This window comes from Parasteatoda tepidariorum, chromosome 3, assembly GCF_982258835.1.
Source record: "Parasteatoda tepidariorum strain Cologne lab strain chromosome 3, Ptep-v5.0, whole genome shotgun sequence".
NCBI lineage: Eukaryota > Metazoa > Arthropoda > Arachnida > Araneae > Theridiidae > Parasteatoda > Parasteatoda tepidariorum.
Window position 1 is genome coordinate 93,197,955 of NC_141757.1, and position 26,137 is coordinate 93,224,091.

The 26,137-nt window shown below is 30.1% G+C and overlaps 1 protein-coding gene across 10 annotated transcripts in view; it reads left to right on the forward strand.

The window, feature by feature from the left end:
• Nucleotides 1-26,137, forward strand: part of LOC107444455 (uncharacterized) — a 219,828-nt gene that overhangs the window by 154,040 nt on the left and 39,651 nt on the right. For 4 of the 10 annotated variants that reach the window (XM_087159803.1, XM_087159802.1, XM_087159800.1 and 1 more), the window contains 4 exons: nucleotides 1,187-1,728; nucleotides 18,844-18,975; nucleotides 20,889-21,029; nucleotides 22,270-23,001. In XM_087159803.1, the coding sequence (XP_087015929.1) occupies nucleotides 1,521-1,728; nucleotides 18,844-18,975; nucleotides 20,889-21,029; nucleotides 22,270-23,001 (1,213 nt within the window). In that variant the 5' untranslated portion in view covers nucleotides 1,187-1,520. Of the gene's footprint in view, nucleotides 1-1,186; nucleotides 1,729-18,054; nucleotides 18,164-18,843; nucleotides 18,976-20,888; nucleotides 21,030-22,167; nucleotides 23,002-26,137 lie in introns of those variants that run through there. The other 6 variants (XM_087159799.1, XM_043039086.3, XM_016058592.4 and 3 more) reach the window with 3 other exon arrangements.

The following is a 26,137-nucleotide window of genomic DNA, read 5'->3' on the forward strand; positions in this document are numbered from 1 at the left end:
TTCTGTGTAATATTATTATCCCACGCAGAATTAGCCAATACGTATCTAGACTAGCATTTGGCTCATCGGATTTGAGTTTCGCTCCTTAAAATTTTACTGAGAGTAAAAATAATAAAAAAGTAAAGTATTCAAGCTATGCAGCCCGTTTTAGGCCCGGGAGGTTAAGGCTCTACAATTGCTCGCCAACAGCATGATTGTGAGCAGCCGTTATTTCTCATGTAAACTGGTACCCATCGATATGATGCAATGGCCACTGCTGATAGAACCCCAGCTCTTCGTTCTGGCAGTTCAGTGCCTTAAGAGGACGCTATACCACGGGAGAAACGTTTTGTCGCAATTCTCTTTCACCTCCATAACTAATTTAAAGTGTAGAAAAAGTGAGTTCAGACAAACGTAGAGTAATCCATGAAGTTTCAATTACTGAAAAGAAATTTTTAAAATATCGAAATGATAATAAAATATGAGAAGATAACTTAGGATTACACAATGGAGAAGTTCTCTTCCAATTATGTGTTCGCCTTTTGATATTTTTGTTATCAGCAATTGAAACTTCATGGATTACTCTACGTTTGTTTGAACTCACTTTTTCTTTACTTTAAATTTTAAATTAGTTATGGAGGTGAAAGAGAATTTGCGGCCGAAATTTTCTCCCGCGGTGATGCGTCCTTTTAACCACTAAGCCAACAGTGGATACTGAATTTGCGGCCAAAATTTTCTCCCGCCATGATGCGTCCTCTTAACTACTAAGCCAACAGTGGGTACTCTGTAGTTACGAGGGGTATTTTTCGTAAATTTTTGTTATACTCGTTATTAAAGATAATCGCTTTGAAAATCGATAGCTCGCGTTCTTCCCTCGTTCTAAAATCGTGAAAGAAAAAAAAAATGTATAAAAAATTAAATTTAATTTAGTTTATTAATAAATGATTGTTGAAACCTATCAAATTTAAAAATTGCGCAGAAAAATGAAAATGAGGTATTAAGTTGTATAATTGTGGTTTTTTTTTTGTTTTAATATTCAATCATTAATTCTAGTGTGTTAAATGTGCGTAGTTAATATGTTATAAGAGTATTATATGTGTTATAAATTCGTCTCAATTAACAAGCTTTATCTCTGGTTTTAAGTTCACTGCTGTATTTTCCGTGGATTTTTTTTAATTTTTACAAATATATTTTTCTTCCTTTGCAGAGTCATCCTGTTATGATTGCCTGAACGATTGTGGAATCCAGAATATTAAAACCTGTTCGAAGAATCGGTTAAAATAGATTTTAATGTGAAAAACTCAACAACTGATCCTCTCACATATTGACTACGGACCTATTGCAATAACTCATATATGAAATACCAAGAATGATTCCATTTCACCCAGACGCATTTACTCAGGGCGAGGGCCCACCCTAAGATGGTGATGGGTCCCTAAATCTAGGTCCGCCAAGCTTCCACTTTACCAACAGGATATAACCACCTGCAAATTGTAAACCTTTTACTGGTTTTCTACAAAACTTTTTATCCAGTTGGAAGAATGGACGGCAGGCATGATCTGTCGGTAGACCACGCAAGATTACTCTCCAGTGGTTATGCTTCCCTGGATGGCTCGGCCTCTGGTCATCCGAATTCTCAACAACTGAGGCCACCTTATGGTGATATATGCCGACCTCCTGGATCGGATGCTTCAACATTATCAGCTGCTTATCACAGTCGGTATTTAGCTTCGATGCCTCTATCAGCAGGTAAGTTAAAAAAAAATTTCTCTTTTCGATAGCTTCGTGTCAAAATTATCATATTCACGACAGTGCTTATCTTTTTCGGTCCTTGTACTTTTATCAAAAACGCTGATAAATATTGGAAAGGATTAAACTGAAAGTTGAAGTCAGTATTGTGAGGAGATATTAGAGTGTTTTAAATATGTCACCTTGTTTATTTCATTTGCTGAGCCATTCCCACGATTTGATATTTTGTTCTAATTGATAGAAATTCTTTAATAGAAAATGAATTACAGTATATACCGGTGTATAAGTTGACTGTTCAAACCCCCAAAATTTTACGAAACACAGCGGGTCGATTAATATATCGGTAATAAAGTCGGACATTCGTTGATCGTGAAATATCGATGTTATCATAAAACTATGAGATAGATATGGCAATGAGAGACTATGTATCAATTTACCTTTACAAATTACCCTTTCCAAAAAATATTTTTATTATGTTTTATGCAATTTTGCATTTTCTCTCATAATTCTTTTACAAAAAAGTATTTATTTTAGAAACAATAATTTAAATTACATTAAGGAAAAAAATTAAGATTTAAAAAAAATTATGATAATTTATTCTAGAGTATTTTAAAAACTGTAACACAATGAAAATTTTTTAAAACGTACCATAAAGATACAAATTTAACGTGTTCAGATCATTTTAGCCGGATTCATTAACGTTATAGCAGCATTGTCATACGGATCCCACTCTGCAATGGATATGCTGAGAAAATCGGCTTCATCTCGATTTCAAATATAGGGGGTCGATTTATAAAAACGAAACGACTTATACACCGAGATATACGGTATTTAAAGTTATTCAACCCTATTTTTTTGCTTAAATAAAATATTTTACGAGTTATTCTTCGATAGTTTATTGTTTAAGACAGGAGTTCTTTTAAGAGTCTTCTCTTTATTTTTTAGATTTATGAATGTACATTTTCACCCTATAATTTAGGTGTGGGTTGGATATCAAACTGTTCCCAAGCTGCTTGGATTTACCCAATCAATCTGCAGCTTTCTTCGTAAAACAAAAACCTAAATTTGCTGAGCTTGTAGATGATAATGTTCAAATAATAATAGATAAATATGAATGAAATAATTGATTGATGATAGTAATATTGAAGTTATCATTCCGAGCGTCGAAATTAATCTGAAAATACTGTGATAATCTGCAGCGCACGCTGCCGTGCTGGTTGGTTTCTACTACCCTGTAAACTGATAGTTCAGATTTCAGGTGAGGAATTGGAACACGCGTGGCGCGTGGAGGGCGTTCAACTCAGATATTTTATTCTTAGTTTTTATTTAATTATTTTTATTATTATTTTAGTAAGCCAGTACTTGTTTTTAGAACGATTGTGTTGGATAAATCGCGTTTCGAGACCCATTGTCGTCGGTTTAATAAAGAAAAAAAAAGTCAAAGATTCCCTGACTTTTTCAAGGTTTTCGCTTGAAATAAAAGGGTTACTAATAACACCTTTACTTATTTATATACTTTTTCTTTATTTCATTGCAACCCGAAAAACCATTATCTCAACCGTCCATAATTATTTCAGTAGTACTACTTATGCTTTTTTTTCTTCTTCTTGTTCCATTCACACACTCACAATTACACAATACGGATGCTACCTTTATGGGCCCCTAGACTGTGTTAACTGGGCGGGACAAGTGTTGTATTAGGGAGGGGGGGAATTGAAACGAGTATTATTTCCTGCGGTTGGGGGAGGGGCATTTCATAGTGAGACCATAAGGAAAATAAACACCAAATAACGAAAGAAATAAAATCCATGAATTAGGTCAGTCGAAAGTGGATAACGGCGTGGGAAGGTAAGGATGCCCCGAGGAACTACTCTCCTCGATTGCAGCATGTCAGAGATTTTGAATTTATGCATGCTTCACGCCAATCATGCATTCTAACGATTAATCGTTCGCCTGCGCTAGAAAGTTTTTCTTATTAATCGTTTGTTTATTCAATTGCTCTCCTGTGTTATTACTTTTTTTTGTTGTTGTTTAGAAAAGTTACGAGGTGTTGCGAAAGCTTTGGCTTATTAATGTTACATAGTATGCGATTTTCATACATTAGAACTAGAGATTCAATTTTCTGTATTAAATTCAAATGAAGGTCCCAGATTTTTTATTTTATTAATTCTTATTGAAAAAAATATCTATAAAACTATCATGCAGACAATGTCAAAGTATAATAGCCTTTAGACAATGTCAAAGATTACTACATAAAAAAATAAGTAAAAGGAAATTAAAAAAATCCCAAAATAAGAAAATTTCGAATATTTATTTAACTTATGTGTATTATTCTTTGAGAACTCTGTTTCAGGGGTCTGTCCAGGCATTTTGTGAAAGGTCCGGTTTTTGTGAAATTGTGAAAAAATTACTCACATTACTGGGCCCTGCTTTTATGAATTTGTGCAAATAGGGTCCGGTTATTGCAAAAAACTTTTTCAAGGAGTTTTTAAATTGGAAATAGATACAAGATTATGCTCAGCACTGTAAAATTATAATTAAAAAAAATTAAATTTTCAGAAATAAACAGCAATTGCTGCTTCTAATTTAGAGATGCAGCATACAAATATTTGGTATTTAGCCTATACGCAAAATATTCATTTCGGACGAATAATGGAAGAATCGTCTGCCGAAGACAAAACCTTATTCGTTTATATCCATCTTTCTTATTTTCTGCCCTATAAAGGGTTTATTCAATTAACAAAACTATAATGAAGATAAACAAATTTGTGAAGGGTCCGATTTAAAGAAAAATCATTTTGTGAAGGGTCCGTTTTTAAGTAAAAATATTTTGTGAAGGGTCCGTTTTTATGAAAATATATTTCGTGACTTCTAAACAGACCCCTGTATTTTCAACACAGTGAGAAAGTGTTAACTACTTATGTGTTACACTTTTGTTATAATTAGTTATTTTTTTAGCAAATGACACTTAAATTAAAAAATACAAAAGAAAAATAATTACACTTTGCCATGATCAACAGTTTTGCCATGATTAAATCTTTAAAAACATTTGGTGATTAAAGAAAAATTGTTTACGTTAAGTTAGTATAGACGTGTTTCCATTATTTTGATCAACGCCTGTGAGAAATTATTTTAAACATGGAGTGCTTTACATTTAGAAACATGAATTACTTTAGTTACAATTTTGTTTTTAAATAGTATTAAGCATTATTAATATATTTTATCTCAGCTTTGATAAGTTTATGTAAACATCAAACATCTAATTTAAATAAAAAGAAAATTTGATTTAATTATATAAAAATCCTGTTTAAAAAAATCATGGTTTCTGCCTTGTCAATCATGCTATTGTTTGCCCTGCGAATAATAACTACAAATTATCCTAAGAACAAGTCCCTCTCTGTGAGACTTCGGATTCACATATCCTTGGATATGTTGCTGTAAAAGTCTTAAGTCTGGTAAATCTTGCTTTTGCCGGTGAAACTTGAGATTTACCGAAGTGGCTTAATAAAAGTCAGAAGTATGCTTTAATATGATTACATTTCGGACTAAATACCAAGCATTTGCGTTAAAACCTATAAGAGTTATCAACGCATTCCGTTAAAATCCCGAAACGAGGCCTTACCTTATTTTGACCACATCTACTATTTATATTTTCAATTAAAAAAATTAAATTTTGTTTTAACCTTTTTAAAACAAACTGTATACAATAAATGGTACTCTTCTGGGGGACAGTAAGCCGCGATTAAATTTTTTCGCCAAATCAAACACCTAACATAATCATCAAAATATTATAATCGCGGTTTATTATTTCGTATAATCTGATTAATCAAAGGATGTGAGTGTCGTTGCCCGGTTTATCCTACTCTAATGTTTTCTTACAGTTAAGTTTTACTGCCCGGTATACCCTACGCTCATGTTTTTTATAAGATTAAGTACCACAGCCCAGTATACTCTATACTGATACTTTTTTAAAATTAAGTGTTTCTGCCCGAATACCCCATACTCTACACCAGTGTTTCTCAAACTTATGACTTTTGTGTACCCTTTCTAAATTTATCATAACGCTGTGTGCCACTAATAAAAAAATTAATGTATTTTTTACTATAAAAAAATTGCACTAAAGTTAAAAGTCATAACTGGCTTTTGACACCACTAATTATTAACTGTTAACTCTGCAAAAAATAGCTAATAGAAAAATACGTTATCGTAAATTTTCATGGCTAGCTTAGTTTTTAAATAAAAATTTTCGAAATTTTCGTTAGTTGCAAGATATTTCGAATAAGAACGTGTACCCCAGCTAAACTGTTCCCGTACCACTGGGGGTACGCTTACCACACTTTGGGAAACACTGCCCTACACTAATGTTTTTTTTCCTTCTTCCTTTTAAAGGTTGAATGCCACTACCCGGTGTACATTTGCCTGCCTTTTTTAAAATTTTAATTTTTTTTAAAGTTAAGTGCCACTGGCAGGTAAAGTTAAGTGCCACTGTCCAGTATACCCAACAGCTCAACACTCATTTTTTTAATGTTAGGTGCCATTGCTCCCGGTATTCCTAATACTGACCGTTGAAGTGAAGGTTTGCCATTGTGGTCACGAATTCATTCACCTTGATTTGGCTATCTTTTTGTAGTCCCCTTTAACGAAACAGTACTCAATATAATATATCTGCGAATGGAAAATCCTATCCTGAGTAATCCCTCGTTTCGAGCTTTTACCGGAAGGTGCTGGTAACTCCTAGGTTTTACCGCAAAGGCTCGGTAAATTAAATGTTCGAAATAGAAACATATCAAAGTGTGCTTCGGACCAAGCTACTTTGGTAAAACTTAGGATTTACCAGACTTCGGGTTTTTACAGTAAAATGGCGGAAACATAGTTTAATTTTTCAAAATTCTGCAAAATTCAAATATACATACATTTTTATGACTTTTCATTATGAGATGGTATACACAGAATCTCACCAGAAATTATGAGAATTACAATTAAGACCTAATTTTTTTTAATTTTTCAATGATTTGGAATTTGGAAGCATACAATTTTGTGTGTAACAGTTTAAATTTTAAGCTGATTTTTCTTCCTTCTCAGCTTGACAAAACGTACTATTTTAAATTTCGTCAAAATAAGAACAATAAAATTTTAAGTGTAAAAAGACTTTTTAGGATAAAGAATGTGCACTGTTTGAAGTTGCAAAAATCAATGCCTCTACTTTTTTTTAAATAAATAAATGAAATGAGCATTATTTTCTTTTATCTCAGAAATATAACTGTTTTTATTATCGTTTATTAATGTTTGTTTAAAATATAATAAAAAGCGTTGAAGTCTTCATAATTCAAATTACATGCCGCGAATACATAAAGAATGAATTAATTAATCTTGAGGCAGTAATTGATTCAACATAATCGTGCATTAATATTGCGTTAACAAATTAAATTATTTCTTATAACTATAAGATTCATTTGTAACACTTAAATTTGAAAATATATGTTGGTTAATTTGCTGAAATTAGTTTAATTTATGAGCTATTTTCTTTTTAGAACTTAGGGCTTTGCTAAACTAAGTCTGTAATGCAATTGCTAAACTTACGTGAAATGAACAATGTAAAATGATGATTTATTTGATGTTTAGAATAATGAGTTGCTATTTTAAGGATAGTCGAAAATAGTTTTATCATAAGATGATATTTAACTTTGATAATAATTACCAGTCCTTATCTTTTATTCAATTAACTTTATTAATGTGTTCTTTTTGAATAGTATTAATAATTATTTTGAATTCAATACAATTGTTAATAGCCTAACAATGTTTAGAGTATTAGCATTAGAAAGTGCTTAGCTTTTATTGTAGTTAATGCTTTTATTATAATTTATTCCGTTCATATAATCTATGAATTCTTTTTTAGTATGATATCCATAATTGTTTGAATAAATTACAATTGTTAATATCTTGCTATGTCTGTTTATAGTTAAGGTTTTGAATTGTCCATTTCGTTAGCGTGAACGTTATATGTGCTATGATGAGCATACTCTGTTAATGTGTTATTCATAATTGTTTTAATGAAGTACATTTGTAAATAGCTGAGTGAAGAGTTTAAATAATATCATATTGTAAATAAATAATCCCTAGAAATTGAAGCGGTAAGTTTTTACTTGATTAAAAACTTTATTCGCTTCAAAAATATACAAATTGAAATGTTCGAACTGAGTAAAGAAGCTGAGAAGTTTCTGTACGAACTGAGTAAAGAAAATTGTAATTGTCAGTTTATTTCTGAAAATTTAATATAAGTGATTTAAAAAACTCGTCCTTCGTTGGTTAAGTTCTAAGTTGAAAAGAAGCATCTTGCTATTGTGCGGATCTTGAGTCTTTTTTTTAAATTTTTATTTGAGTTAAACTTATTGTTTAGCTTGTTAGCTTCCTGTTATTTGGATTAGATTTAAAGCTGTTAGGTTATCAAATTTGACTCGTTTAATATCTGAATAGCCTATGCAGTATCTGTAAATGCTGACGACTGGATACATATTTAAAAGTGCTAATCAAAAAGTTTTTTTAAATGTAAATGTAATTTTTTTTTTATGATGATCTTTTTTTTTTTTGCCTCATTTATTTAGAGGTGTAACTTTTTTTTAGGGTGAGCTACAGGAAAATGTGATTTTTACGCCGGATTAATTTTTATAATATGCTTCTTTGTTAATTATGTCAAATTAAATTTTATGATACGCTTCTCTGAAACTTAAAATCCTCATAAAGCGAAATATTAATAATCGTAAAACGTATTATTCCTTCCGCGAACTTTATTACACTCTCACGATTAACTTCTTTAACCTCTTATAAATAAAAAACAAAAATTAAAATATTATTCAATTGTTCTTAAATTATTACAAACAGCTGAGGCACTCTTCTCTCTTTCAACGAGGTTAAAAAGCTCACAGTCAATGACCGCTCATAGATGTTTCTTTAGTGGGGCAAGTCGACGCCCAATTTAAGTAGAAATGAATTTCCACTGCCTTTCTGTCTGCTTGTCTGGCAGCTTATATAAAGACAAGAATCTAATATGCATCTTCACTATTTTATGAACGTTGTTTCCGCCTTCATAACAACTAGAAGTGATGAGACTCCATATTATCACTCTTCCTATTGTTGCTACAAAAAAGTTCCATGAACTCATTCCTCATTAAAAATCCCCTCTTAATCATTAATGTTTCATACGGTGCCTCGTGTAACTATTTCAGCCATGTATGTCGTAAATAAGTTAGTTGCAGTAAAAAATTCATCGCGTGAGTTACGTTGTAGTAATGTTTATGCAATCTATAAGACACATGTTTTTACTTTGTCTTCAAAGTTAGCGGCGTTTTGGACATCTGTTTTATATAGCCAGGGGTCTGTCCAGACATTTTGTGAAGGGTCCGTATTTCGTGAAATTGTGAAAAAATTACTCACATTCTTTCAAACAGGGTCCGCTTTTATGAATTTGTGCAAATAGGGTCCGTTATTGCAAAAAGAAAAACTTTTTCAAGGAGTTTTTAAATTGTAAAGACATACAAGATTATGCTCAATACTGTAAAATTAAAATTAAAAAAATTAAATTTTAAAAAATAACCAACAATTGCTCCTTCTTAATTGGAGATGTAACATACAAATATTTGGTATTTAACCTATATTGCTGAACGCAGAATATTAATTTCGGACGAATAATGGAAGAATCGTCTGCCGAAGACAAAATTTAATTCGTTTACATCCATCTTTCTTATTTTCTGCTCTGGAAAGGGTTTATTCGATTAACAAAATAATAATGAAGGTAAACAAATTTGTGAAGGGTCCAATTAAAAGAAAAATCATTTTGTGAAGGGTCCGTTTTTTAATTGAAAATATTTTGTGAAGGGTCCGTTTTTATAAAAAGATATTTTGTGAAGGGTCCGTTAACGGACCCAAATTTCTTCTAAACAGATCCCTGCTTTGTCTTCAAAGTTAGCGGCGTTTTGGACATCTGTCCTATAGAAGATTTATTATAATTTTTCCAATTTTAATGGCTAGTGAAATGTTTGATTTATTTCTTTTGTGTGAATTAATCGAATTCATCGCGTGAGTTACATTGTAATAATGTTCATACAATACTTAAAACGTTATTTTTACTTTGTATCCTAAATAAACGGAGTTGTAGACATTAGTCAGCTGTTTATAGCAATAGAGGATTTGTAACGATTTTTCCAATTATAATTAATAGTAAAATGTTACATACATTTAAGTTATTTAGTCGACTTATTAACAACAAACAATTATAAAGAATTTACTGTATTGTTTTTAATCAAACTGTTCACATTCTGTACTTAAATTTACGAATTTTTTTTGTGTTTTTCATTTAATTGAAAAACATTTATAACATAACATAGGATAAATTAATTTATGAGGATTAATCACGTGAATTACTTTGTAATAATATTCGTGCAATGTATAAAACATATATTTTAAATTTTGTATCCTAAGTACACGTAGTTATGGACATTAGTCAGTTGTATATAGCAATAGAGGATTTGTTACGATTTTAATTAATAGTAAAACGTTACATGCATTTCTTTCATAGGTTTGGTGTTGTTATCAACCACTATTAATACCGAATATTGTTATGTCGCAGGTATCATCAATAGCCATAATTATTGAAAACGACATGGTTGTGATTGTTGCCATGAATTGATGTTTCAAAAAACATCTATGGATATCTTTACATTAATTTAATATATAATTTCGTTATCTAAATGATAAACAACTTCATTTGGAAAATTGAGGTATTGACAAATTTTAAAATTATAGTTCGGTGAAATTTTTTGCAATATATCATATAATATTGATAATTCCTGACGATATACCGCAATCTTAAAATTCCGATAACGCCGAGCACCATTTGCAACTTACCAAAGAAAGTTATAAAATAAAAAATAATTTAAAAAGTTGTACAGAATTTTCTCATTTTTAAATAAAAGATAGAAATCAAGCCTCCCTTTATTTCACGAAGCGAAGTTATCTCGATTTTAATAAAGCCGAGTTGGAAAACAACCCTTCGACCGCCTAATTGATAGTTAAACGTGCCTGCTGGGAAACGCGATTGCTTTGATGATCACTACAGGTTTAACATTCCCAACCTTTTATACCCGCATACTTCAGTAACAAACCGTCTCGAAGTGACTTTACGAACCTTTCTAATGATGAAGCAGCTCCACATCCAATTTTATTGGTAATCACTCTCCTCTTTCTCTAAATAGCCTCCCCATTTTACCCTCATCATCATCTCCCCTCTATATCTTTTTGCGGAACTTGCAGGCACGTGTGGGTGTATTGATCGCAATATTTCTAGTCTTTCATGGTTGAACACGAAAAACGAGCCTTTTTGAACAAGAGAGAGAGGCTCTCATGGTGTTGCTTTATTGTGCCGGGGAGTGCTTTCATATTTTGTTTGTCTGGTGAAAGTCCGGTTGGGTGCAGTTTTTTCACCCATTCTTCTTCATTTATTGTATGTTTTGACAGAGATTTCAATTCAACTGGATTTATTACAAATATTACGACAACGAAAAATACGGTTATCATTTCCCACTGATTCTGAACAACCTAATGTATCTATGTATGCAAAGAAAGTTCATAATAGACGTAAAATGCAATGGGTTAAAATTATTAAAATGATTTAAATTTTCTTCACGCTCTCTTTCATTTATTATATGTTTTGATAGATTTCAAATTAACCGGATTTATTACAAGTATTGCGACGACAGTTTTGTAAAAATATGGATATCATTTTCCATTAATCTTGAACTACCTAATGTGTAACTAACTGTTTGCAAAGACACTGTTCAAAATAGACATTAGTGCAAGAGGTTAAAATAATTAAAATGATTTAAATTTTCTTTCCTATCTCTTTCATTTATTGCGTTTTTTGAGAGATTTCAATTCAACTGGATTTATTACTATTGTGATAACGTCAGTTTTGTCCAAATACGGATATCATTCTCCGTTGATTTTGAACTACCTAATTTGTCTATGTGTTCAAAACCTGTTCAAAATGGATGGAAAGTACAAGTTAGGATAATTTAAACTAAAATTTTAATTCATGTTTTGAACTTAATTTAATTTTTACGAAAAGCAGAGAGAATATTTTTAAAAGTAACCAATGAAAATATAAAAATAATATAGACACGCTTTTGTCACCATTGCATGTTAAAAATTATTAATGAAAATGAAATGAAATAAATATAGTAGTAAAAAAATATTTTATGAATAAATGAAATGCATATTGAATGAAATAAATATTGCATGAATTTGATTCGTTAAAAAGGATTAAGGCGATGTGATTAAATTGTAATCTTTTAATGTTCAAAATTTGCCAAATGATAGTTCAAATGTGTATATGAAGACTATTTCCTTTGTGTCATTTTGAAAGCACTTAAATTTTCGAGTTTAAAGCATGTTAGGAAGTGCAATCTAACAAACAATATGATTGATATTCTAAAGTTTATCTTCTTAAACTTACTGAAATGTTACTTTAATTATTAATCCTAATTTATGTTTGAAAGGTGTATCAGTCAGAGAATTATATGTACGCATTAACTTTAAAAATAAAGTATGTTTTGGAAAATATTTTTTTTTACATTAAAAGGGATTGATGCGAAAAACCTTACAGATATAAACAGACAACTTACTAAAATGTGTTTTGAAGAAAAAAAATATTCCCATATTATTTTAAATATTTTTTTTAACTTAAGAATCTCCCTAATTTTTATTTTAAAATGTTGGCAGCTATTGTAGCGTAAAGCATACAGCTAGTTATTATGTATTTTAACATTCAGAAACCAATACTAAATCGGTAACAACTTTTTATTTTAGGTTAAAACGTCCATTTTAATGCATACTGCTGTTACATATACTTCGAATATACCCCTTCCTTAAGCAAATTAATTTTTAAAGTAAAAATAAGGCGGAAGAAAAAAAATTTGAAAAAAGAAAAATGTAGTGGAAAGTGTATAAGATAATTAATACCTGAAAGTACAGTAGAAATATTTTGTTTTCTTCTGAACTTAAGTTTTAAAAATTTATGTCAGTGAAATTTCAAACATTAAATACTGATTGAGTGGCATTTGTGTTTACGTTTTTATCTCGCAACTGATTAAATACGGGAAAATTTTGATATCCTTTTTCTACTAACAATTTTAAAAACGTTAAATTATTATTATTATTGTTTTCTTTGTTTCTCAAAAATTCAATTATTGGAGAAATAAAAGACAGTTTTTCGGAAAAGAAATGGAAATGACTGAGTAAATTAAATAACTAAATAATTAAATGACTTTATCAACTTTTGTACAATGAAAGGTGAATCGCCTGAACAAGAATCTCCAACTTTATTTTACTGGTACCCAAAATCTATAGCTAGATAGACTTCCTGACTTAAAGATTTGTTTTGAAGTAGAAATATGAAACTATTCATTGTATTGAAATTAATTTTCATTAATTAATTATTAGTATTAATTATTTCATACAGATATTTATCTTTAACACCTTTAAGCAATGGAGTTAATAAATATGTTATCGCAGTGTTTTTTTTTTTAAGATAAAACTTAGTGCGTTTCACGAAAAACTGGAAATCAGTGAACGGGCATCACATATTTCACCACCTATAGGTCAAGTAAAAAACTGCTTGCTGACGAAAATAGGATGGAACACATATTAATTTAGGATAGAACATATATTAATTTTCAGCAATATAAAAACGCTTTTTTTGGATCGGAAATTCGAAGGAAAAAAAATCCGACAGAATAAGGGGTTAAGTAAAACCAAGTAAATAATATTATATATGGTCTATATATTAGCTTAAAGCTACATTTTTTTTACTTCAGTTTTATATAAATAAGGTTAATTATTAGAAAAAATAATTAATGTTCAAGTTTTTATTATTCAAAAATTTTGGTGTTCCACATTTCAAGACTTTCGGACCCAGGTTAGTGTCTATTCCAGGAACTCCCGTTTTGTAATAATCGTTGACCATTTTTCTACATATAAGAATTTCTTGAAAGATAAACTTAAGTGTAATCCGTATCATCATCTGGTAACGATGCCAAAAAAAAGAGAAAAAAAGCGTCATCATTCGTAAAATCCATTTTGAGAGGAAAAAAAAAAAAAAAAAACTTCCGCCGGAATATCTGCAGCCTATAGAATGTCTAAAAGGGATACTGTTAATTAGTGAAACCCACGTTCCTGAACAAATTGTCTGTCTATCACTGTGAGTTCAGTGCGCCACAAAGAAACAGATTTGTTACAATGGCAGCTTTTGTACTTAAGAGTTAACAAAAGGCGATGCTACAGAAGGGATAATGGGTCCAAGTTCAAAAAACATATGCACTATCTTTTCGGTCAGTGTTCTTCTGCTAGCTCATTTAAATGAAGAAAAGCTTTAAAAGTTACTGTCTCGTTTCCGCCCACCCACCTTTTATACTAACAAAAGAAGTGCTGGATACTTTAAATGTTTCTTTGTGTATATATATATTTTTTCCAACTAAAGATTTTTCTCTTCTCCATTTTTATAAAATTGCTTTTTTTAAATACTGATGTTTGGGTTGAGCTGAAACCAACACATCATTTTGGTGATGTGCTTGTGCGTGGTTAGAAATTTTGTAGCGAGTCTTTAACGCAGAATTTTTATTAAAAATTTTTTTCATACTTTTTCCTTTATTTTTGTATTAATTTAATGTCGAAATATTATATCTAACATTTTAATAATTTATGGTATAAAATACAGTATGAAACATCGGTTTTTTTTTTTTTTTTTGTTGCTTTTAAGGTGAAATCTTTTGAACGGCTCATTTCCAAACAATAATTTTTTCACATTTGCTGTAATTTAGATCTAAAAAAAAACAGTTATTTATTCATTATTAAAATTTCTTTAATTTACTGAATCAACTATTATTGATAAATTTTTGAATATTGTGGGGAAAGACCATTAGACAATGCCAACCTTCATCTATCAAAAGGTACATCAAGATTGAATCAAGTTAGCATGTCTTATATACTAGTGAATTGATGTTTACAAATGCCAGGTAGTTACGCCACAATATGAAAGGAAAAAAAAAAATTTTTTTTTCAAGCTACTTTTTTTGAATTTTATATTTTAGCACAAAATATAATTTGCAACTTTAGACTTTTTTTTTTTTTTTTTTTTTTTTTTAACAACTAAAAAATCCAAAATATATTTCTGCTTGTTATTAGAGATTCGGAAAAAATATATAAAAGGGACACCAGTGTTCAATATGCGTTAAAGGATTTAACTATAATAAAATTCAAATTTGCTGCAACCTTAAGATGGTTTTAAGTTGAACCATATTATTGTTCTTCTTTAGCTTTGTTACTCAATACTATGGTTCATCTTGAATGGTAGTTCCATTTAATAGAACTTTTTATGTTGAAGCAAATTTGCACATCTTATTATATATGTATTATTCTTTGCACATCATGTTTGGACTGTATCGATTACTTTTCAGCGATTGAGACTGTTCGATTGAATTTTAAGGTAGGCTTTATGGTCAATGATGCTCTTCTGCCAGGAGTTAGCAAGCTTCTCCAATTCGCGACAATTCTCTGTAATAGTGGAATTTCGTCATATTAAGCTGGTGAAAGCAAGCTTTAAAAAAGTATCAGCCAATATTCGGGGAATAGTCTGTTGTGTTCTAGGGGGTCTTGTAGATTTAAGCACCACAATTTCATGGACGAAGGCAAAAAGTTGTGGAGTTGGAGAGAATGTGTTCAGCATTGCGCACCGACTGTTATAACTTAGAGAAGCTGGTACGCACTCATTGGTAAGCAGCTGGGTGGGCTTAAAGTCACCACTCGTAGTAGGACCACAATGTATAACAATGACAGCTCAATGCCTTAAACACATAAATTACGTTGGATTAAAACTTCTATTTCTCTTTAATTTATAAAGAACATTTTATTGATCTGATTTTAGTGATCATCAACACACCCAAATGTTAAGTCATTTAAATTTAGTTGAAACAAGGTGTTCTCTAATCACCTCGAACTGTTGTAAGGGTCTTTCATCTTAACATTTGAATTAAAATAATGAAAATAAGTTAATTTCTCAGATGAAATCGAGAATACCGATGAAAGGGAAATATGTAAAACTTGGCATAAAACTGAATTTATTAATTGGTTATGCAATCAGCGCGTCTAATCTTCTCCCATATCATTAGTAGTTTTAGAAAGTATTTTTATTTTTTAAGCTGATAATTTTCTTTGAAACCGGTTTTTAAAAACTCAGACTGTGAATTCATAAATTACCCGTTTCGTCCTCTCCACTTTTTTTTTTTAAATACTTAATTGCATGGCTTATTGACGGTGTGTTGCGTGACATATATGTCTGTCTCTTAAAACGAAAAAAATAAAATAAAATATTAATTAAATATTTTTTGTAAAAAATAAAGACGAAAATGGGTATTTCAGACTACTGCTATAGAAATTATTATTTTTCTTAACACGTCTTAACAGTTAAAAAAATTTTTTAAATGTGAAATGTATTGTCAAAAGAAAATAATGAATGTATTGTCGCATTTATTTATTAAATAAGTAAAATGCTGTTCTGTTTAAAGCATTATTCCATTTAGCTAATCGAATAAAAACCTAATGGTTAAGAAAAATAAAAAGTGAAACCACGAAACAAAGCGTTATCTTCATGTGATTTAATGTGTTCTGTTCAAAGAAAACGCTTCGATTTTTCTCCTCGGTCAATTAAATCCAGCGTTGAGGTGGGTCAGTTTCGGGGAGGAGACATACGGAAGGCGTGTTCCATTGTTCTGCCAACAGAATCATTCACTTGACCCTTTTTATAGTGTTTTATTAACGATTTGTGTCGTAAAATTGAGCAATCTCGTTTGACTTGCTCTCACTTCTGGAGGGCATGCCTAAATGAAGTGGCAGTCTTTGCGATCGTGTATCACACTTTGCGGAGGGTCTTTTTTTATGGTGGATCTTAATTGAATTAAGTGCTTTGAGACTCCGTGTTTGTGAGGCGTTTTTACCCTTTCTGCCGTACTCCTTTATTTTATCTATCTTTACTCTTGAAAGAAATTATTGAATCTTCTAGAGACTATTACTTAGTCAACGGTTTTTTCTTCCTTTTTATATTGAACACAATAAAGTACTTTCGTATTTATATGACCAAATTTTGATGTTATCCAGGCTGTTATATGTACTGTACTTTTAATATAAATATAGCTTGTTAGTGTCTGTTCAATAGTTATTGTGAAGGCAGAACGTTTAAAAGAAGAAGAAAAAAAAAATTTTTTTTTTACGCCGTTTGAAATGTTATTTGAAGAATAACTTAAATGTAAATCGTCATTTACACATTTTGAATCTCTTAGAATTTGAAAAATAATTTTTTAAGACATGGGCAGCACGATTGCACCTCATATTGCACTAAGGAACATTTTTTTTTTTTTAAGCATTTGTACGAATAGTTGATCTTGTGGGGATTTCAAATCTGGAATCTGTTTTGGGCCTAAATCTGCAGGTTTTTTTTATTTTTAAATGACTATGATTTTTATGAATGAATATTTTATTTTTAAATGACTTTTTAGTCTATTTTTTGTCGAAATGTACAAGTTTAAAAACATTGTATGTAACGGGGAGTTATATAAATTTTCTGATAAACATCTAAAGGAACTTGGGCACATTATCAGGATTAAATTAGGCTAGGGGCGCTTTCCCTATTTGGAGCTGCTCAGAAGCACGCGAAAAGAGTTTATTTTATAATTTGGAAGCTCCCTTAGCGGCGAACAATAACATTTTCGAGCATAGGTTCCTTTGCATTTTTAATCCTGATGATGCGTCTCAACTTCTCTAGGAGTTGGTCAGTACATTTGTACGACTTCGTTTTATATATAACGTTTTTAAACTAGTGTACATTTCGACAAAAATAAAGACTGAAAATGTCATTTAAAAAAAAAGAAGAAAAAAAACTGTAGCATGGAGAGAAAAATCGACTGCAAATTTGAAATCAGAGATACGAAAGAATGCAAGATTTGTTTAAAAAATATATGCTACTGGAAGAAAAAAAAATGTTGAAAAATAATTTAAAAGAGAAAAAGGACTTTCACAAACATGAATAATAACCTTGTCATGATACCTAAATGTAGTTAATATTATTTTATATTTTATCTGTCAAAATATTTTTAAGACAGCTTATTTGATCCGACGAGACAGTTAAAAATGCTTTGCGATTATTCTGGAGTATAATGTTGCATCTTATGAGCTACTAGCGCCATCTCTTAACGATATAAGTTACTATTGTGTTAAAATACGCTTACTTCACAAATAACTTTCTTGAAGTGAGCTTTGACATTTAATAACTTAATTGAAAATTTATAATTTTAGTTTGTTTATTCATGGAAGTGCGAAGCAGACCTTTTTTAGTGTGAGGCATAAGTATACCCTTTTTGGAAGAGAGATTAATCAGATCTAACTTAAAATCCTTGTGACTACTTATTTTATTTGTCTAGAGCAGCGGAACCTTAAGGTTCGGTGGAAAGGTCACAAGGGTTCCTAGAGTTGACTTTTACCAGTTGGGATTTTTGAAACTTGTCATTAAATATATATCCGAATTGTTTTATTTAATATTTTCGTCTATGTTATGAAATTATTTAATTCAAATGCTTGTGTGAAGATAGAAAAATCAAAATTAAAAATTTTTTTTTTAATGAAAAATTGCGTTAGTATTTGCATTAGACACTAAAATGAAATTAAAAGACTAGAATTTACAGACTTTAAATTTATTTGTCTAACATAATAGTATTAATAAAACGATAAGATGAAAAAATTTCATTTTTATTCATTCATTAAATATTTTTGAAATGCCTAATAAAATTTCAATTATGAAGTATTTTAATTTATTTATAAATTTATGAAATCACGATGTTCTATTAAAAAATGATTAATCATTTATGGTTTCATAGCTGGAAAAAATTGAGAACTTTGAGGACATTTTTTACAATTTACTTTATTAAATTAAATGAAGCAAATAATTTTGGATCATACTGTTTTATTAAATATGAATATCGGTTCAAATAAATGTTTATATATTTCGTATGTTTATAGGTTCTCCCTTTCCATTTTTGGGTGGCATGTTCACGGGCAGTTTGGCTGCGCCTCCAACGAGTCCATTTCGAACTCCAAGCACATCTCAGCTGAATAATATGAGGTTTTGGCCTCCAACACCTCCTCCTGACAGTAAGCTTTTTTCTTCTTTTGTATTATTTTATTGCAAAAAGCACTGTGCCTGGACTGGTTGCAGACACTCTTTCAAGAAACAGGAAAACCTAGAATTCTCAAGGTATTTAAAAATACCTTTGGAAAACCTTCAATCCTCAGAAAAAGGTTTTTGGAGAATAAACAATTATTTTCATACTATTTAAGCTCTAGTGTGTGTCAATTCAATGTACTACTTATGAGGCGTTAAATTTTTTAGAACAAAAAATAATAATAAAATTTTTTAAAATCTATTCATATCTATATGGAACTTATAATAGATTTTTCTAATGTCATGAAATATTTATCGTATTATTATAACAATAAATGAAATTAATTTTCTGCATTTAGGTAAATTCGAAATGATTATGCTTGTAAATTTTTAAATTACAATTAAAATCACACTAATTTATTTTTAAAAAAAACGCCATAATATCAGATCACAAACTTAACTCACTAACGGTTCTGCACGTAAAGAGTCTAATTTTAACTTGCAGTTTCCTCTGCATAGCAAAATTATTGGATAGAGAAATAGTGAATTTGGGCAAAACAATCTTTCAATTTTGCCCATTCGCTAAACCACCAGTGGGTTAAATTACAAAATAGTAATTTTTAAAGTGATAAAAAAAATTTATGTAAAAAATATTTTTTTTTTTTTTGTGTAAATTTGTTATTCTATAGAAGTATGCAAAAATCCTGTTCGAATAAAACTGGTTATTTATTGAATTGAGTAAAAAAAATTCCTTTTTGCTTCTGAAATATTTTTTATAGCAACAAATTAATATTATGACTTACCTACACTGTGGAACTTTCAGGAGTTCAAAAAAGCAAGGAAGATGAGGAATCTTTTTGGAATTTTTCGTATATTAAGTTAATGGATCAGATTTAAGAACAGAAACAAATAAATTTTATGCAATTTTTGACAAAAGTAAGGCATAAATGAAAAAAGAAAACCATCCACACATTCCTATGCCGCTCATAAAGTATTATTTCATGGTCATGGATTAAAGGATCACAAAATAATAGAAGGTACTCATTTTAAAATTCAAAGTGAAGGTTGTGCAGTAGTACTCAGAAATTTCTGTAGTGTGAAATATTTATCACATAAATTCCTATCAACTTTCAAATGTAAGAAGAAAAACTATATGGAGGTATTCGTGTATGGAAATAAAATTCTTTTTATCACTTCCACTTCTATACAAAATGTAAAGTAACTTTTTTTATTTGTATTATTTAATATTCCATTCATTAAATTATTTTAATAAAATAAAAATGCATGTAATGTCCGAAAAAAATATATGTAAAAAAATGCATTTTCTTTCTAAAAAAAATTAATAATTAAGTATTATAACTGAATAGAGAAATTTATAGAATAAAATAAATAATAAATTTTTCATAAATTATTGATACAATATTTTGTAAAAATATGACGCAAAGCTTATTTCAGCAATTTACAAAGGATTGTGTAATCGAATCAAATAATAATATTATAAAAAAATACTAATATAAATATTTAAAAACAGATAAATACAATAAAATGAGCTATGAAACGAAAACTAGGTACAGAAGAATAGTGTGTATGCTCTTATGTGCATACATTGGCCAGGAAACAAGTTTGTTGTCACATGCAGTGTGAAGGTATTTGCAATCACTTGCAACAGACACACTGCAACAAGGAAGCGAAATCGTGTTTCTCGTCGCCGTCGCATTCAGTATGAGGCCACCTTTGGACTGAAAATGTAATGAAACATTTCCAAATGATTTTTTTTTTTTGTGGAGTTCTGTAAAAATGATTTTTTTTTGTAAAAACTACCTTCAAAAATATAATTTTTTAATTTTTGTTTAAAACAATTTGCTTAATATTTTAAAATGTGCTGTTATTATTGTTATTTCAGCATATGGTCGTTATAACATGAACACCAGTTTATTCCCCTTGTTTGGATCTCAGTCTCCGGATGCTGGAGCATTCCTAACTCAAGGACTAGTCTCTCGCATGGGTTCAACAACACATTTATCACCTGTTATTGATCATAAAGGTATAGTTGTGTACTCTCATTTAATTATTGCATTTTATTACTCTACATATTTGTTTGTTCTGATTGAAATTTGTATATGGTCACAGGGGAAGCTGTTGAATTGCAACTAATCTTCAATTTAATTTTATTTATTTTATTTTTGGTTTCACCACCAAGATTAAATAAGAAATTTAAGAATTCAGTATTGCTTCAGTGATGAATAACCGGAACTTAAACATAATCAAATTAATAATATAATTAATAATATAGTCTCAAAACTAAATTAATAGTGCTACAGTGATTTTATAAGTTCATTAGCTTAGTGATCATGCTGAAATCATTAAAAAATTTTAAAAGTTTTAAATCATAATATGTTCTGTGTTGTAAAAAAAAAGTTTTTTTTTCTATCAAAACAAATCTAAACGCGCGTGTGTATATATATATATATATATATATTCGTAAGAGATTTTGTCTTATGATTCTAAAAAATAATGCAGCTTTAATATATTTGTTTTTACTGTCCTTAAAAAGAAAAATTTAAATAAGTGTTAATACATTCAGGTAGGATACAGTAGAAAAAAAAAATAAGCAAATCTGAATTTACCTTAAAATCATCTTTCATTAATAAGCTAATTAAAAAATTGTGCACTCAATCTATGTAGTTTGTCTAATTCTCGTCTTTTATATGTAATAAATTAGCTACTTAATTTATTTGCAATTCTTTAAAGTAATCACAAATATGAATAATTTAAATGTGCAACGTGTTTTAATAGCGACTATAAATTTAAAAGCAGCTGTCCCCTTCCTTATTATTTTAATCATTAGAATTAGTTTATAAAATATTTTCAAAATTAATAAACCTGTTTTAATTATATTTTGGTTTTAAATTATTTCTGTAATATGGCAAATATTTCCTTTAATTATTTTTAATCTAAATATATAAAAACAAATAATTATTTAATCTGTTATTGAATTGTAGGAAAAAGAATATTGTAAAAAAGCTTTAAATTTATAAATAAAAAAAAATTGTGAGGCTTATCCTTACAATCTGAATTCTTCTATTTCTTGCTAATATTTTTACGTTTATTTATTTTATTTCTTGGAGTTATTTACAAATTATTGGCCTTAAATGAAAGAAGTCTTTATTTTTCTTCTACAGAACACAGTTTCTTTTCTCATGGAATTGGTTTAAGTTCCCCTTTGACCCCGAATAGTCATGTGACCTCACCTTCACCCTTTCCTCATCTTATTCCTTCTTTAGAACGACACCCAGGTTTCATGGGTCACATGACTTTGGGCAGCAAGGAGCTTGAAGATATTCAGCCTGATACAGACGATGCCAGACTCCTAAAAAACCACATCGATTGTTTGATGAAACATGACATTCCCTCATCTCGCCAAGACCGGTTGAAATCAAAACATGACTCTAAAAATTGTTGTGAGAAAGCTTCAGATGATTGTTGTAAAATCTCACCTTCTTGCATTCCCCGTGATACTAAAAAACCTCATGACAACAGCAGGAACTCTTCCAAACATGATGGAAAAAACCATAGTCACCAACTATATAACAAAGTACAGCCTTGTAAAATAGAAGTGAGTCACTCACCGACATTGAAACATGACCTGTTATCCCCACCTATAGACTCTCCCAAATCTGAGATGGCTTCACCTTGCCGAAGTGCAAAGAAAGCTGTCTCGCCTTTTCCACCAGAGCCAGTTACTTCATCAACTTCTCCTTCATTGAGTCCTGAAAATCGATGTTGTCAGTGTGCTGGTAGCATCAATAATGCTGTTAAATTAAATTCCAGTGAGAACATCTCTAATGTTGTGTCTTCAGAGCCAGTAACTACTTCAAACACATTTGCCCAATCAATTCCTGTGGCAAAGGTAACATCAACAAAAAGTGATATTGCTTTCACTCCTGTCAATACTATCAGTGCAAAAAATATGTGTGTACCACATGAATATCATCAAAATATTCAAAATTCATTGAGTAAGTTATTTTGTTTTTAAATGTTTACTTTTTATTTTTATTTTAGATCATTGTCTTATTTTAGCCTGAACCCTCAGAATCTTATGTTCGAAAATTTTAGATTTGTTTCCTATACATAACGTTCCAATAAAAAGAATTTGAATGGCATATAATTTTTTAATGTAGGAACGAAGGATGTTTATTATTTGAATTATTTCGTAATTACTACAGATTTAATTTATAGTTTATCAATTAATTTTGTGGTTTAATCAATACAATTTAAGATGGGAGATCCAAAACTATCACAGCTTCCTTTTCACTGTATTAAATTCCTAGATCCCAATTTTTTTTTTTTACTGTTTACCCTCCCTCTCACTCACTAATAGCCCCTCATAATATTCACCTTATTTATACAAAAACGGGTCTCATATACCCAAGGAGATCCAATATTTTATTTTATTTATTTTTGCTGCTGCTGATTTGTCTTACATCCTTTTTGTTTATCTTACCTAGAATATATCTAATTCTGAATCTTATGTCACAATACTCAAAATTCAACTAAATTTTCCTACTAATTGCATCAATGATCAAATCATTTCGTGTTATAAAAAAATTGTCTCATTTTTGTCATAAAGAATCAATATCCTATACCTATGGCATTAACGACTGCTTCATAATAATTGTGATTTATTTTAAATAAAAAAAAGATTTTCTTTACATTTAAATCAGACTCTTATTATTTTTTTCTGATACCAATCAAAGCTCGAATAAAATATATTAATAATATTATTTAAAAACAATATTATAACTTAAGTATCACTTAACTTAATTACTATCACATTATTACTAACTGATTAGGGAAAAATAAAGCTCAATACTCAAGCTTATGAATTTGAAAAGAAAAATACCAATGAGGAACCTGTGTTTTTTATTTTTAATTAAACTTCATGCCATTTTATGAAGATGGACCAAATTTCAGTTCTGCTGGTTTACAAGTTATTTTGTAATTAATATTTAAAATTGCTCAATCAACTATGCTTTCTTAAATGCAGTAGTTTTCCCCTCTCTACTGATGATGTCGGAATTTTGGCTCAATAAAACTCCCCAGTTTTCCTTTTTAGAATTCCTCCTCAGGTCTTCCTTTTTATGAATATTTTTTCATTTTATTAAACTACTTATTTTGCTCTAACTTCTTCATCTTAAACATATGTACTTTTGTTTTTTACTTTATTGAAATAGAAATGTTATAGTTGAAAAATAATTCTGTTTATTTTTAAGTAGTTGGGTGGAGGAAAAAGTCATTAGGAATTAAAATAAAGAAATAAAAGGGCATAAAAATATTTGCATCCGTTCTAAAAAAATTAAATGAAGCATTTTAGAAGTGAAAAAATAATAATAATGGAGACATTTTTTGAGAAAATTATTAAAAATTTCCCTAAAATTATTTCACTAAGAACTTTTAATTCAAAATCTTATACAATTTCCTTTCCTCTGTCTACGATCAAACCATTATGAAATTTTTTTCCAAACAATTCATACTTTTATACATGTTATTAGTAAAAATAAACCAAAAAAAAGAAATACAAATTAAGAAAGTACTTATAATTTTTTTTTTTTTGCACTTATGAATTTATTTTATTTCGTCTAGCCTGCAAACATTTTATCTGTAGGAGGAGGTGAGGCGGGGGGCAATTTAACCAGAGAAAAAAGCATTCCTCAAAATATTTCAAATTTGTTTCTTTAATTTTTGAAATTTTAAGAAACTATTTCAATAATTTATTTATTATCTCTAAATCAACAAATTTCAAACAAAATTTTCATTTTTAAAAATATTTAAACGTTTTTATAAAAGGAAAATTTTAAAATTATACTTCATTTTAATTCTTCAAGAAGTAGTAATACTTCATTTACGTCACACTTCAAATTTTTTCAATTAACAATGGAATAAACACACACACATACATAAAATAAATTGCAATACATAATACATAAAATTTTAAATACATAACACATACTAATAATACATAAAATTTTAAAATGCAACTTTTAAGTTAAGTTAAATCCACTGAATAAATTCAATATTACACGTAAAATAAAGGACTAAATTTTTATAGTGGAAATAGGTTTATTAATTAGTAAATTGTTTTAAATACAGCAAATGGAGGGTTATAAAAGTTTCACATCACTTTAATCCACATTTAGTCATTATTTTGTTTTATTATTATTTTTTATTTATTTTGAATATCAAATAATATTTAAACTGCTGTTTGTAGAAAATGCAACACCATGAAGGAATCATCAGAATCAAATGAAATTCGCAGCAAATGTCAATTATAGGATATTATGCAAATTAATAAAGTTTCAGAGCCATCGCGCGTGCGTGGCGCGCGCAGCGCCCTCTGAATTGATGCTGAAAGCGTATAAATAAAGTGCTGTAGCGGGACGTTGAAAATAGTCTATGATTATTTGTTAGTGGCAAACGTTTAGTGAGACCTGAGTATGCCTCCACGACGGAAGAATAAGAAATTCAAGCAACTTACGGAGTTTGAGCGAGGGAGGATAATCGGCCTTCGAGAAGGAGGATTTTCCTATCGCGCAATAGCAGCTCGTATGCAGCGGAACAGTTCCACAGTGATGCGAGTTTGGAAGCAGTGGACCGACGAGCACCGAACAACTCGAAAAACAGGCACTGGACGACAGAAGGTGACGTCAGAGCGCGATGATCGACACCTGCTCCGCATGGCGGTGAATGATCGCACAGCTTCCTCCAGGCAGCTGGCAGCACATTGGTCTACTGCTACAGGTGTACAATTGTCGGCTTCGTCAATTCGTCGTCGTCTGCTGCGCCGTGGATTGCGTGCAAGGGTGCCATTATACAGGATTCCCCTCACGGCGGATCATCGACGGCTGCGTCGGCAGTGGGCTCTTGAGCACAGAGACTGGCGAGCTGATTGGCACCAAGTTGTCTTTTCAGATGAATCACGCTTCAATTTGTGGACCCATGATGGCCGTGTTCGTGTTAGACGTTATGCCGGTCAACGCTGCCTTCCTGAGTGTATTATTGAACGACATAGTGGTCGAACACCCGGAGTTATGGTCTGGGGTGCGATTTCGTATCATGGACGATCCAATTTGATACGAATTGAGGGTAATCTCA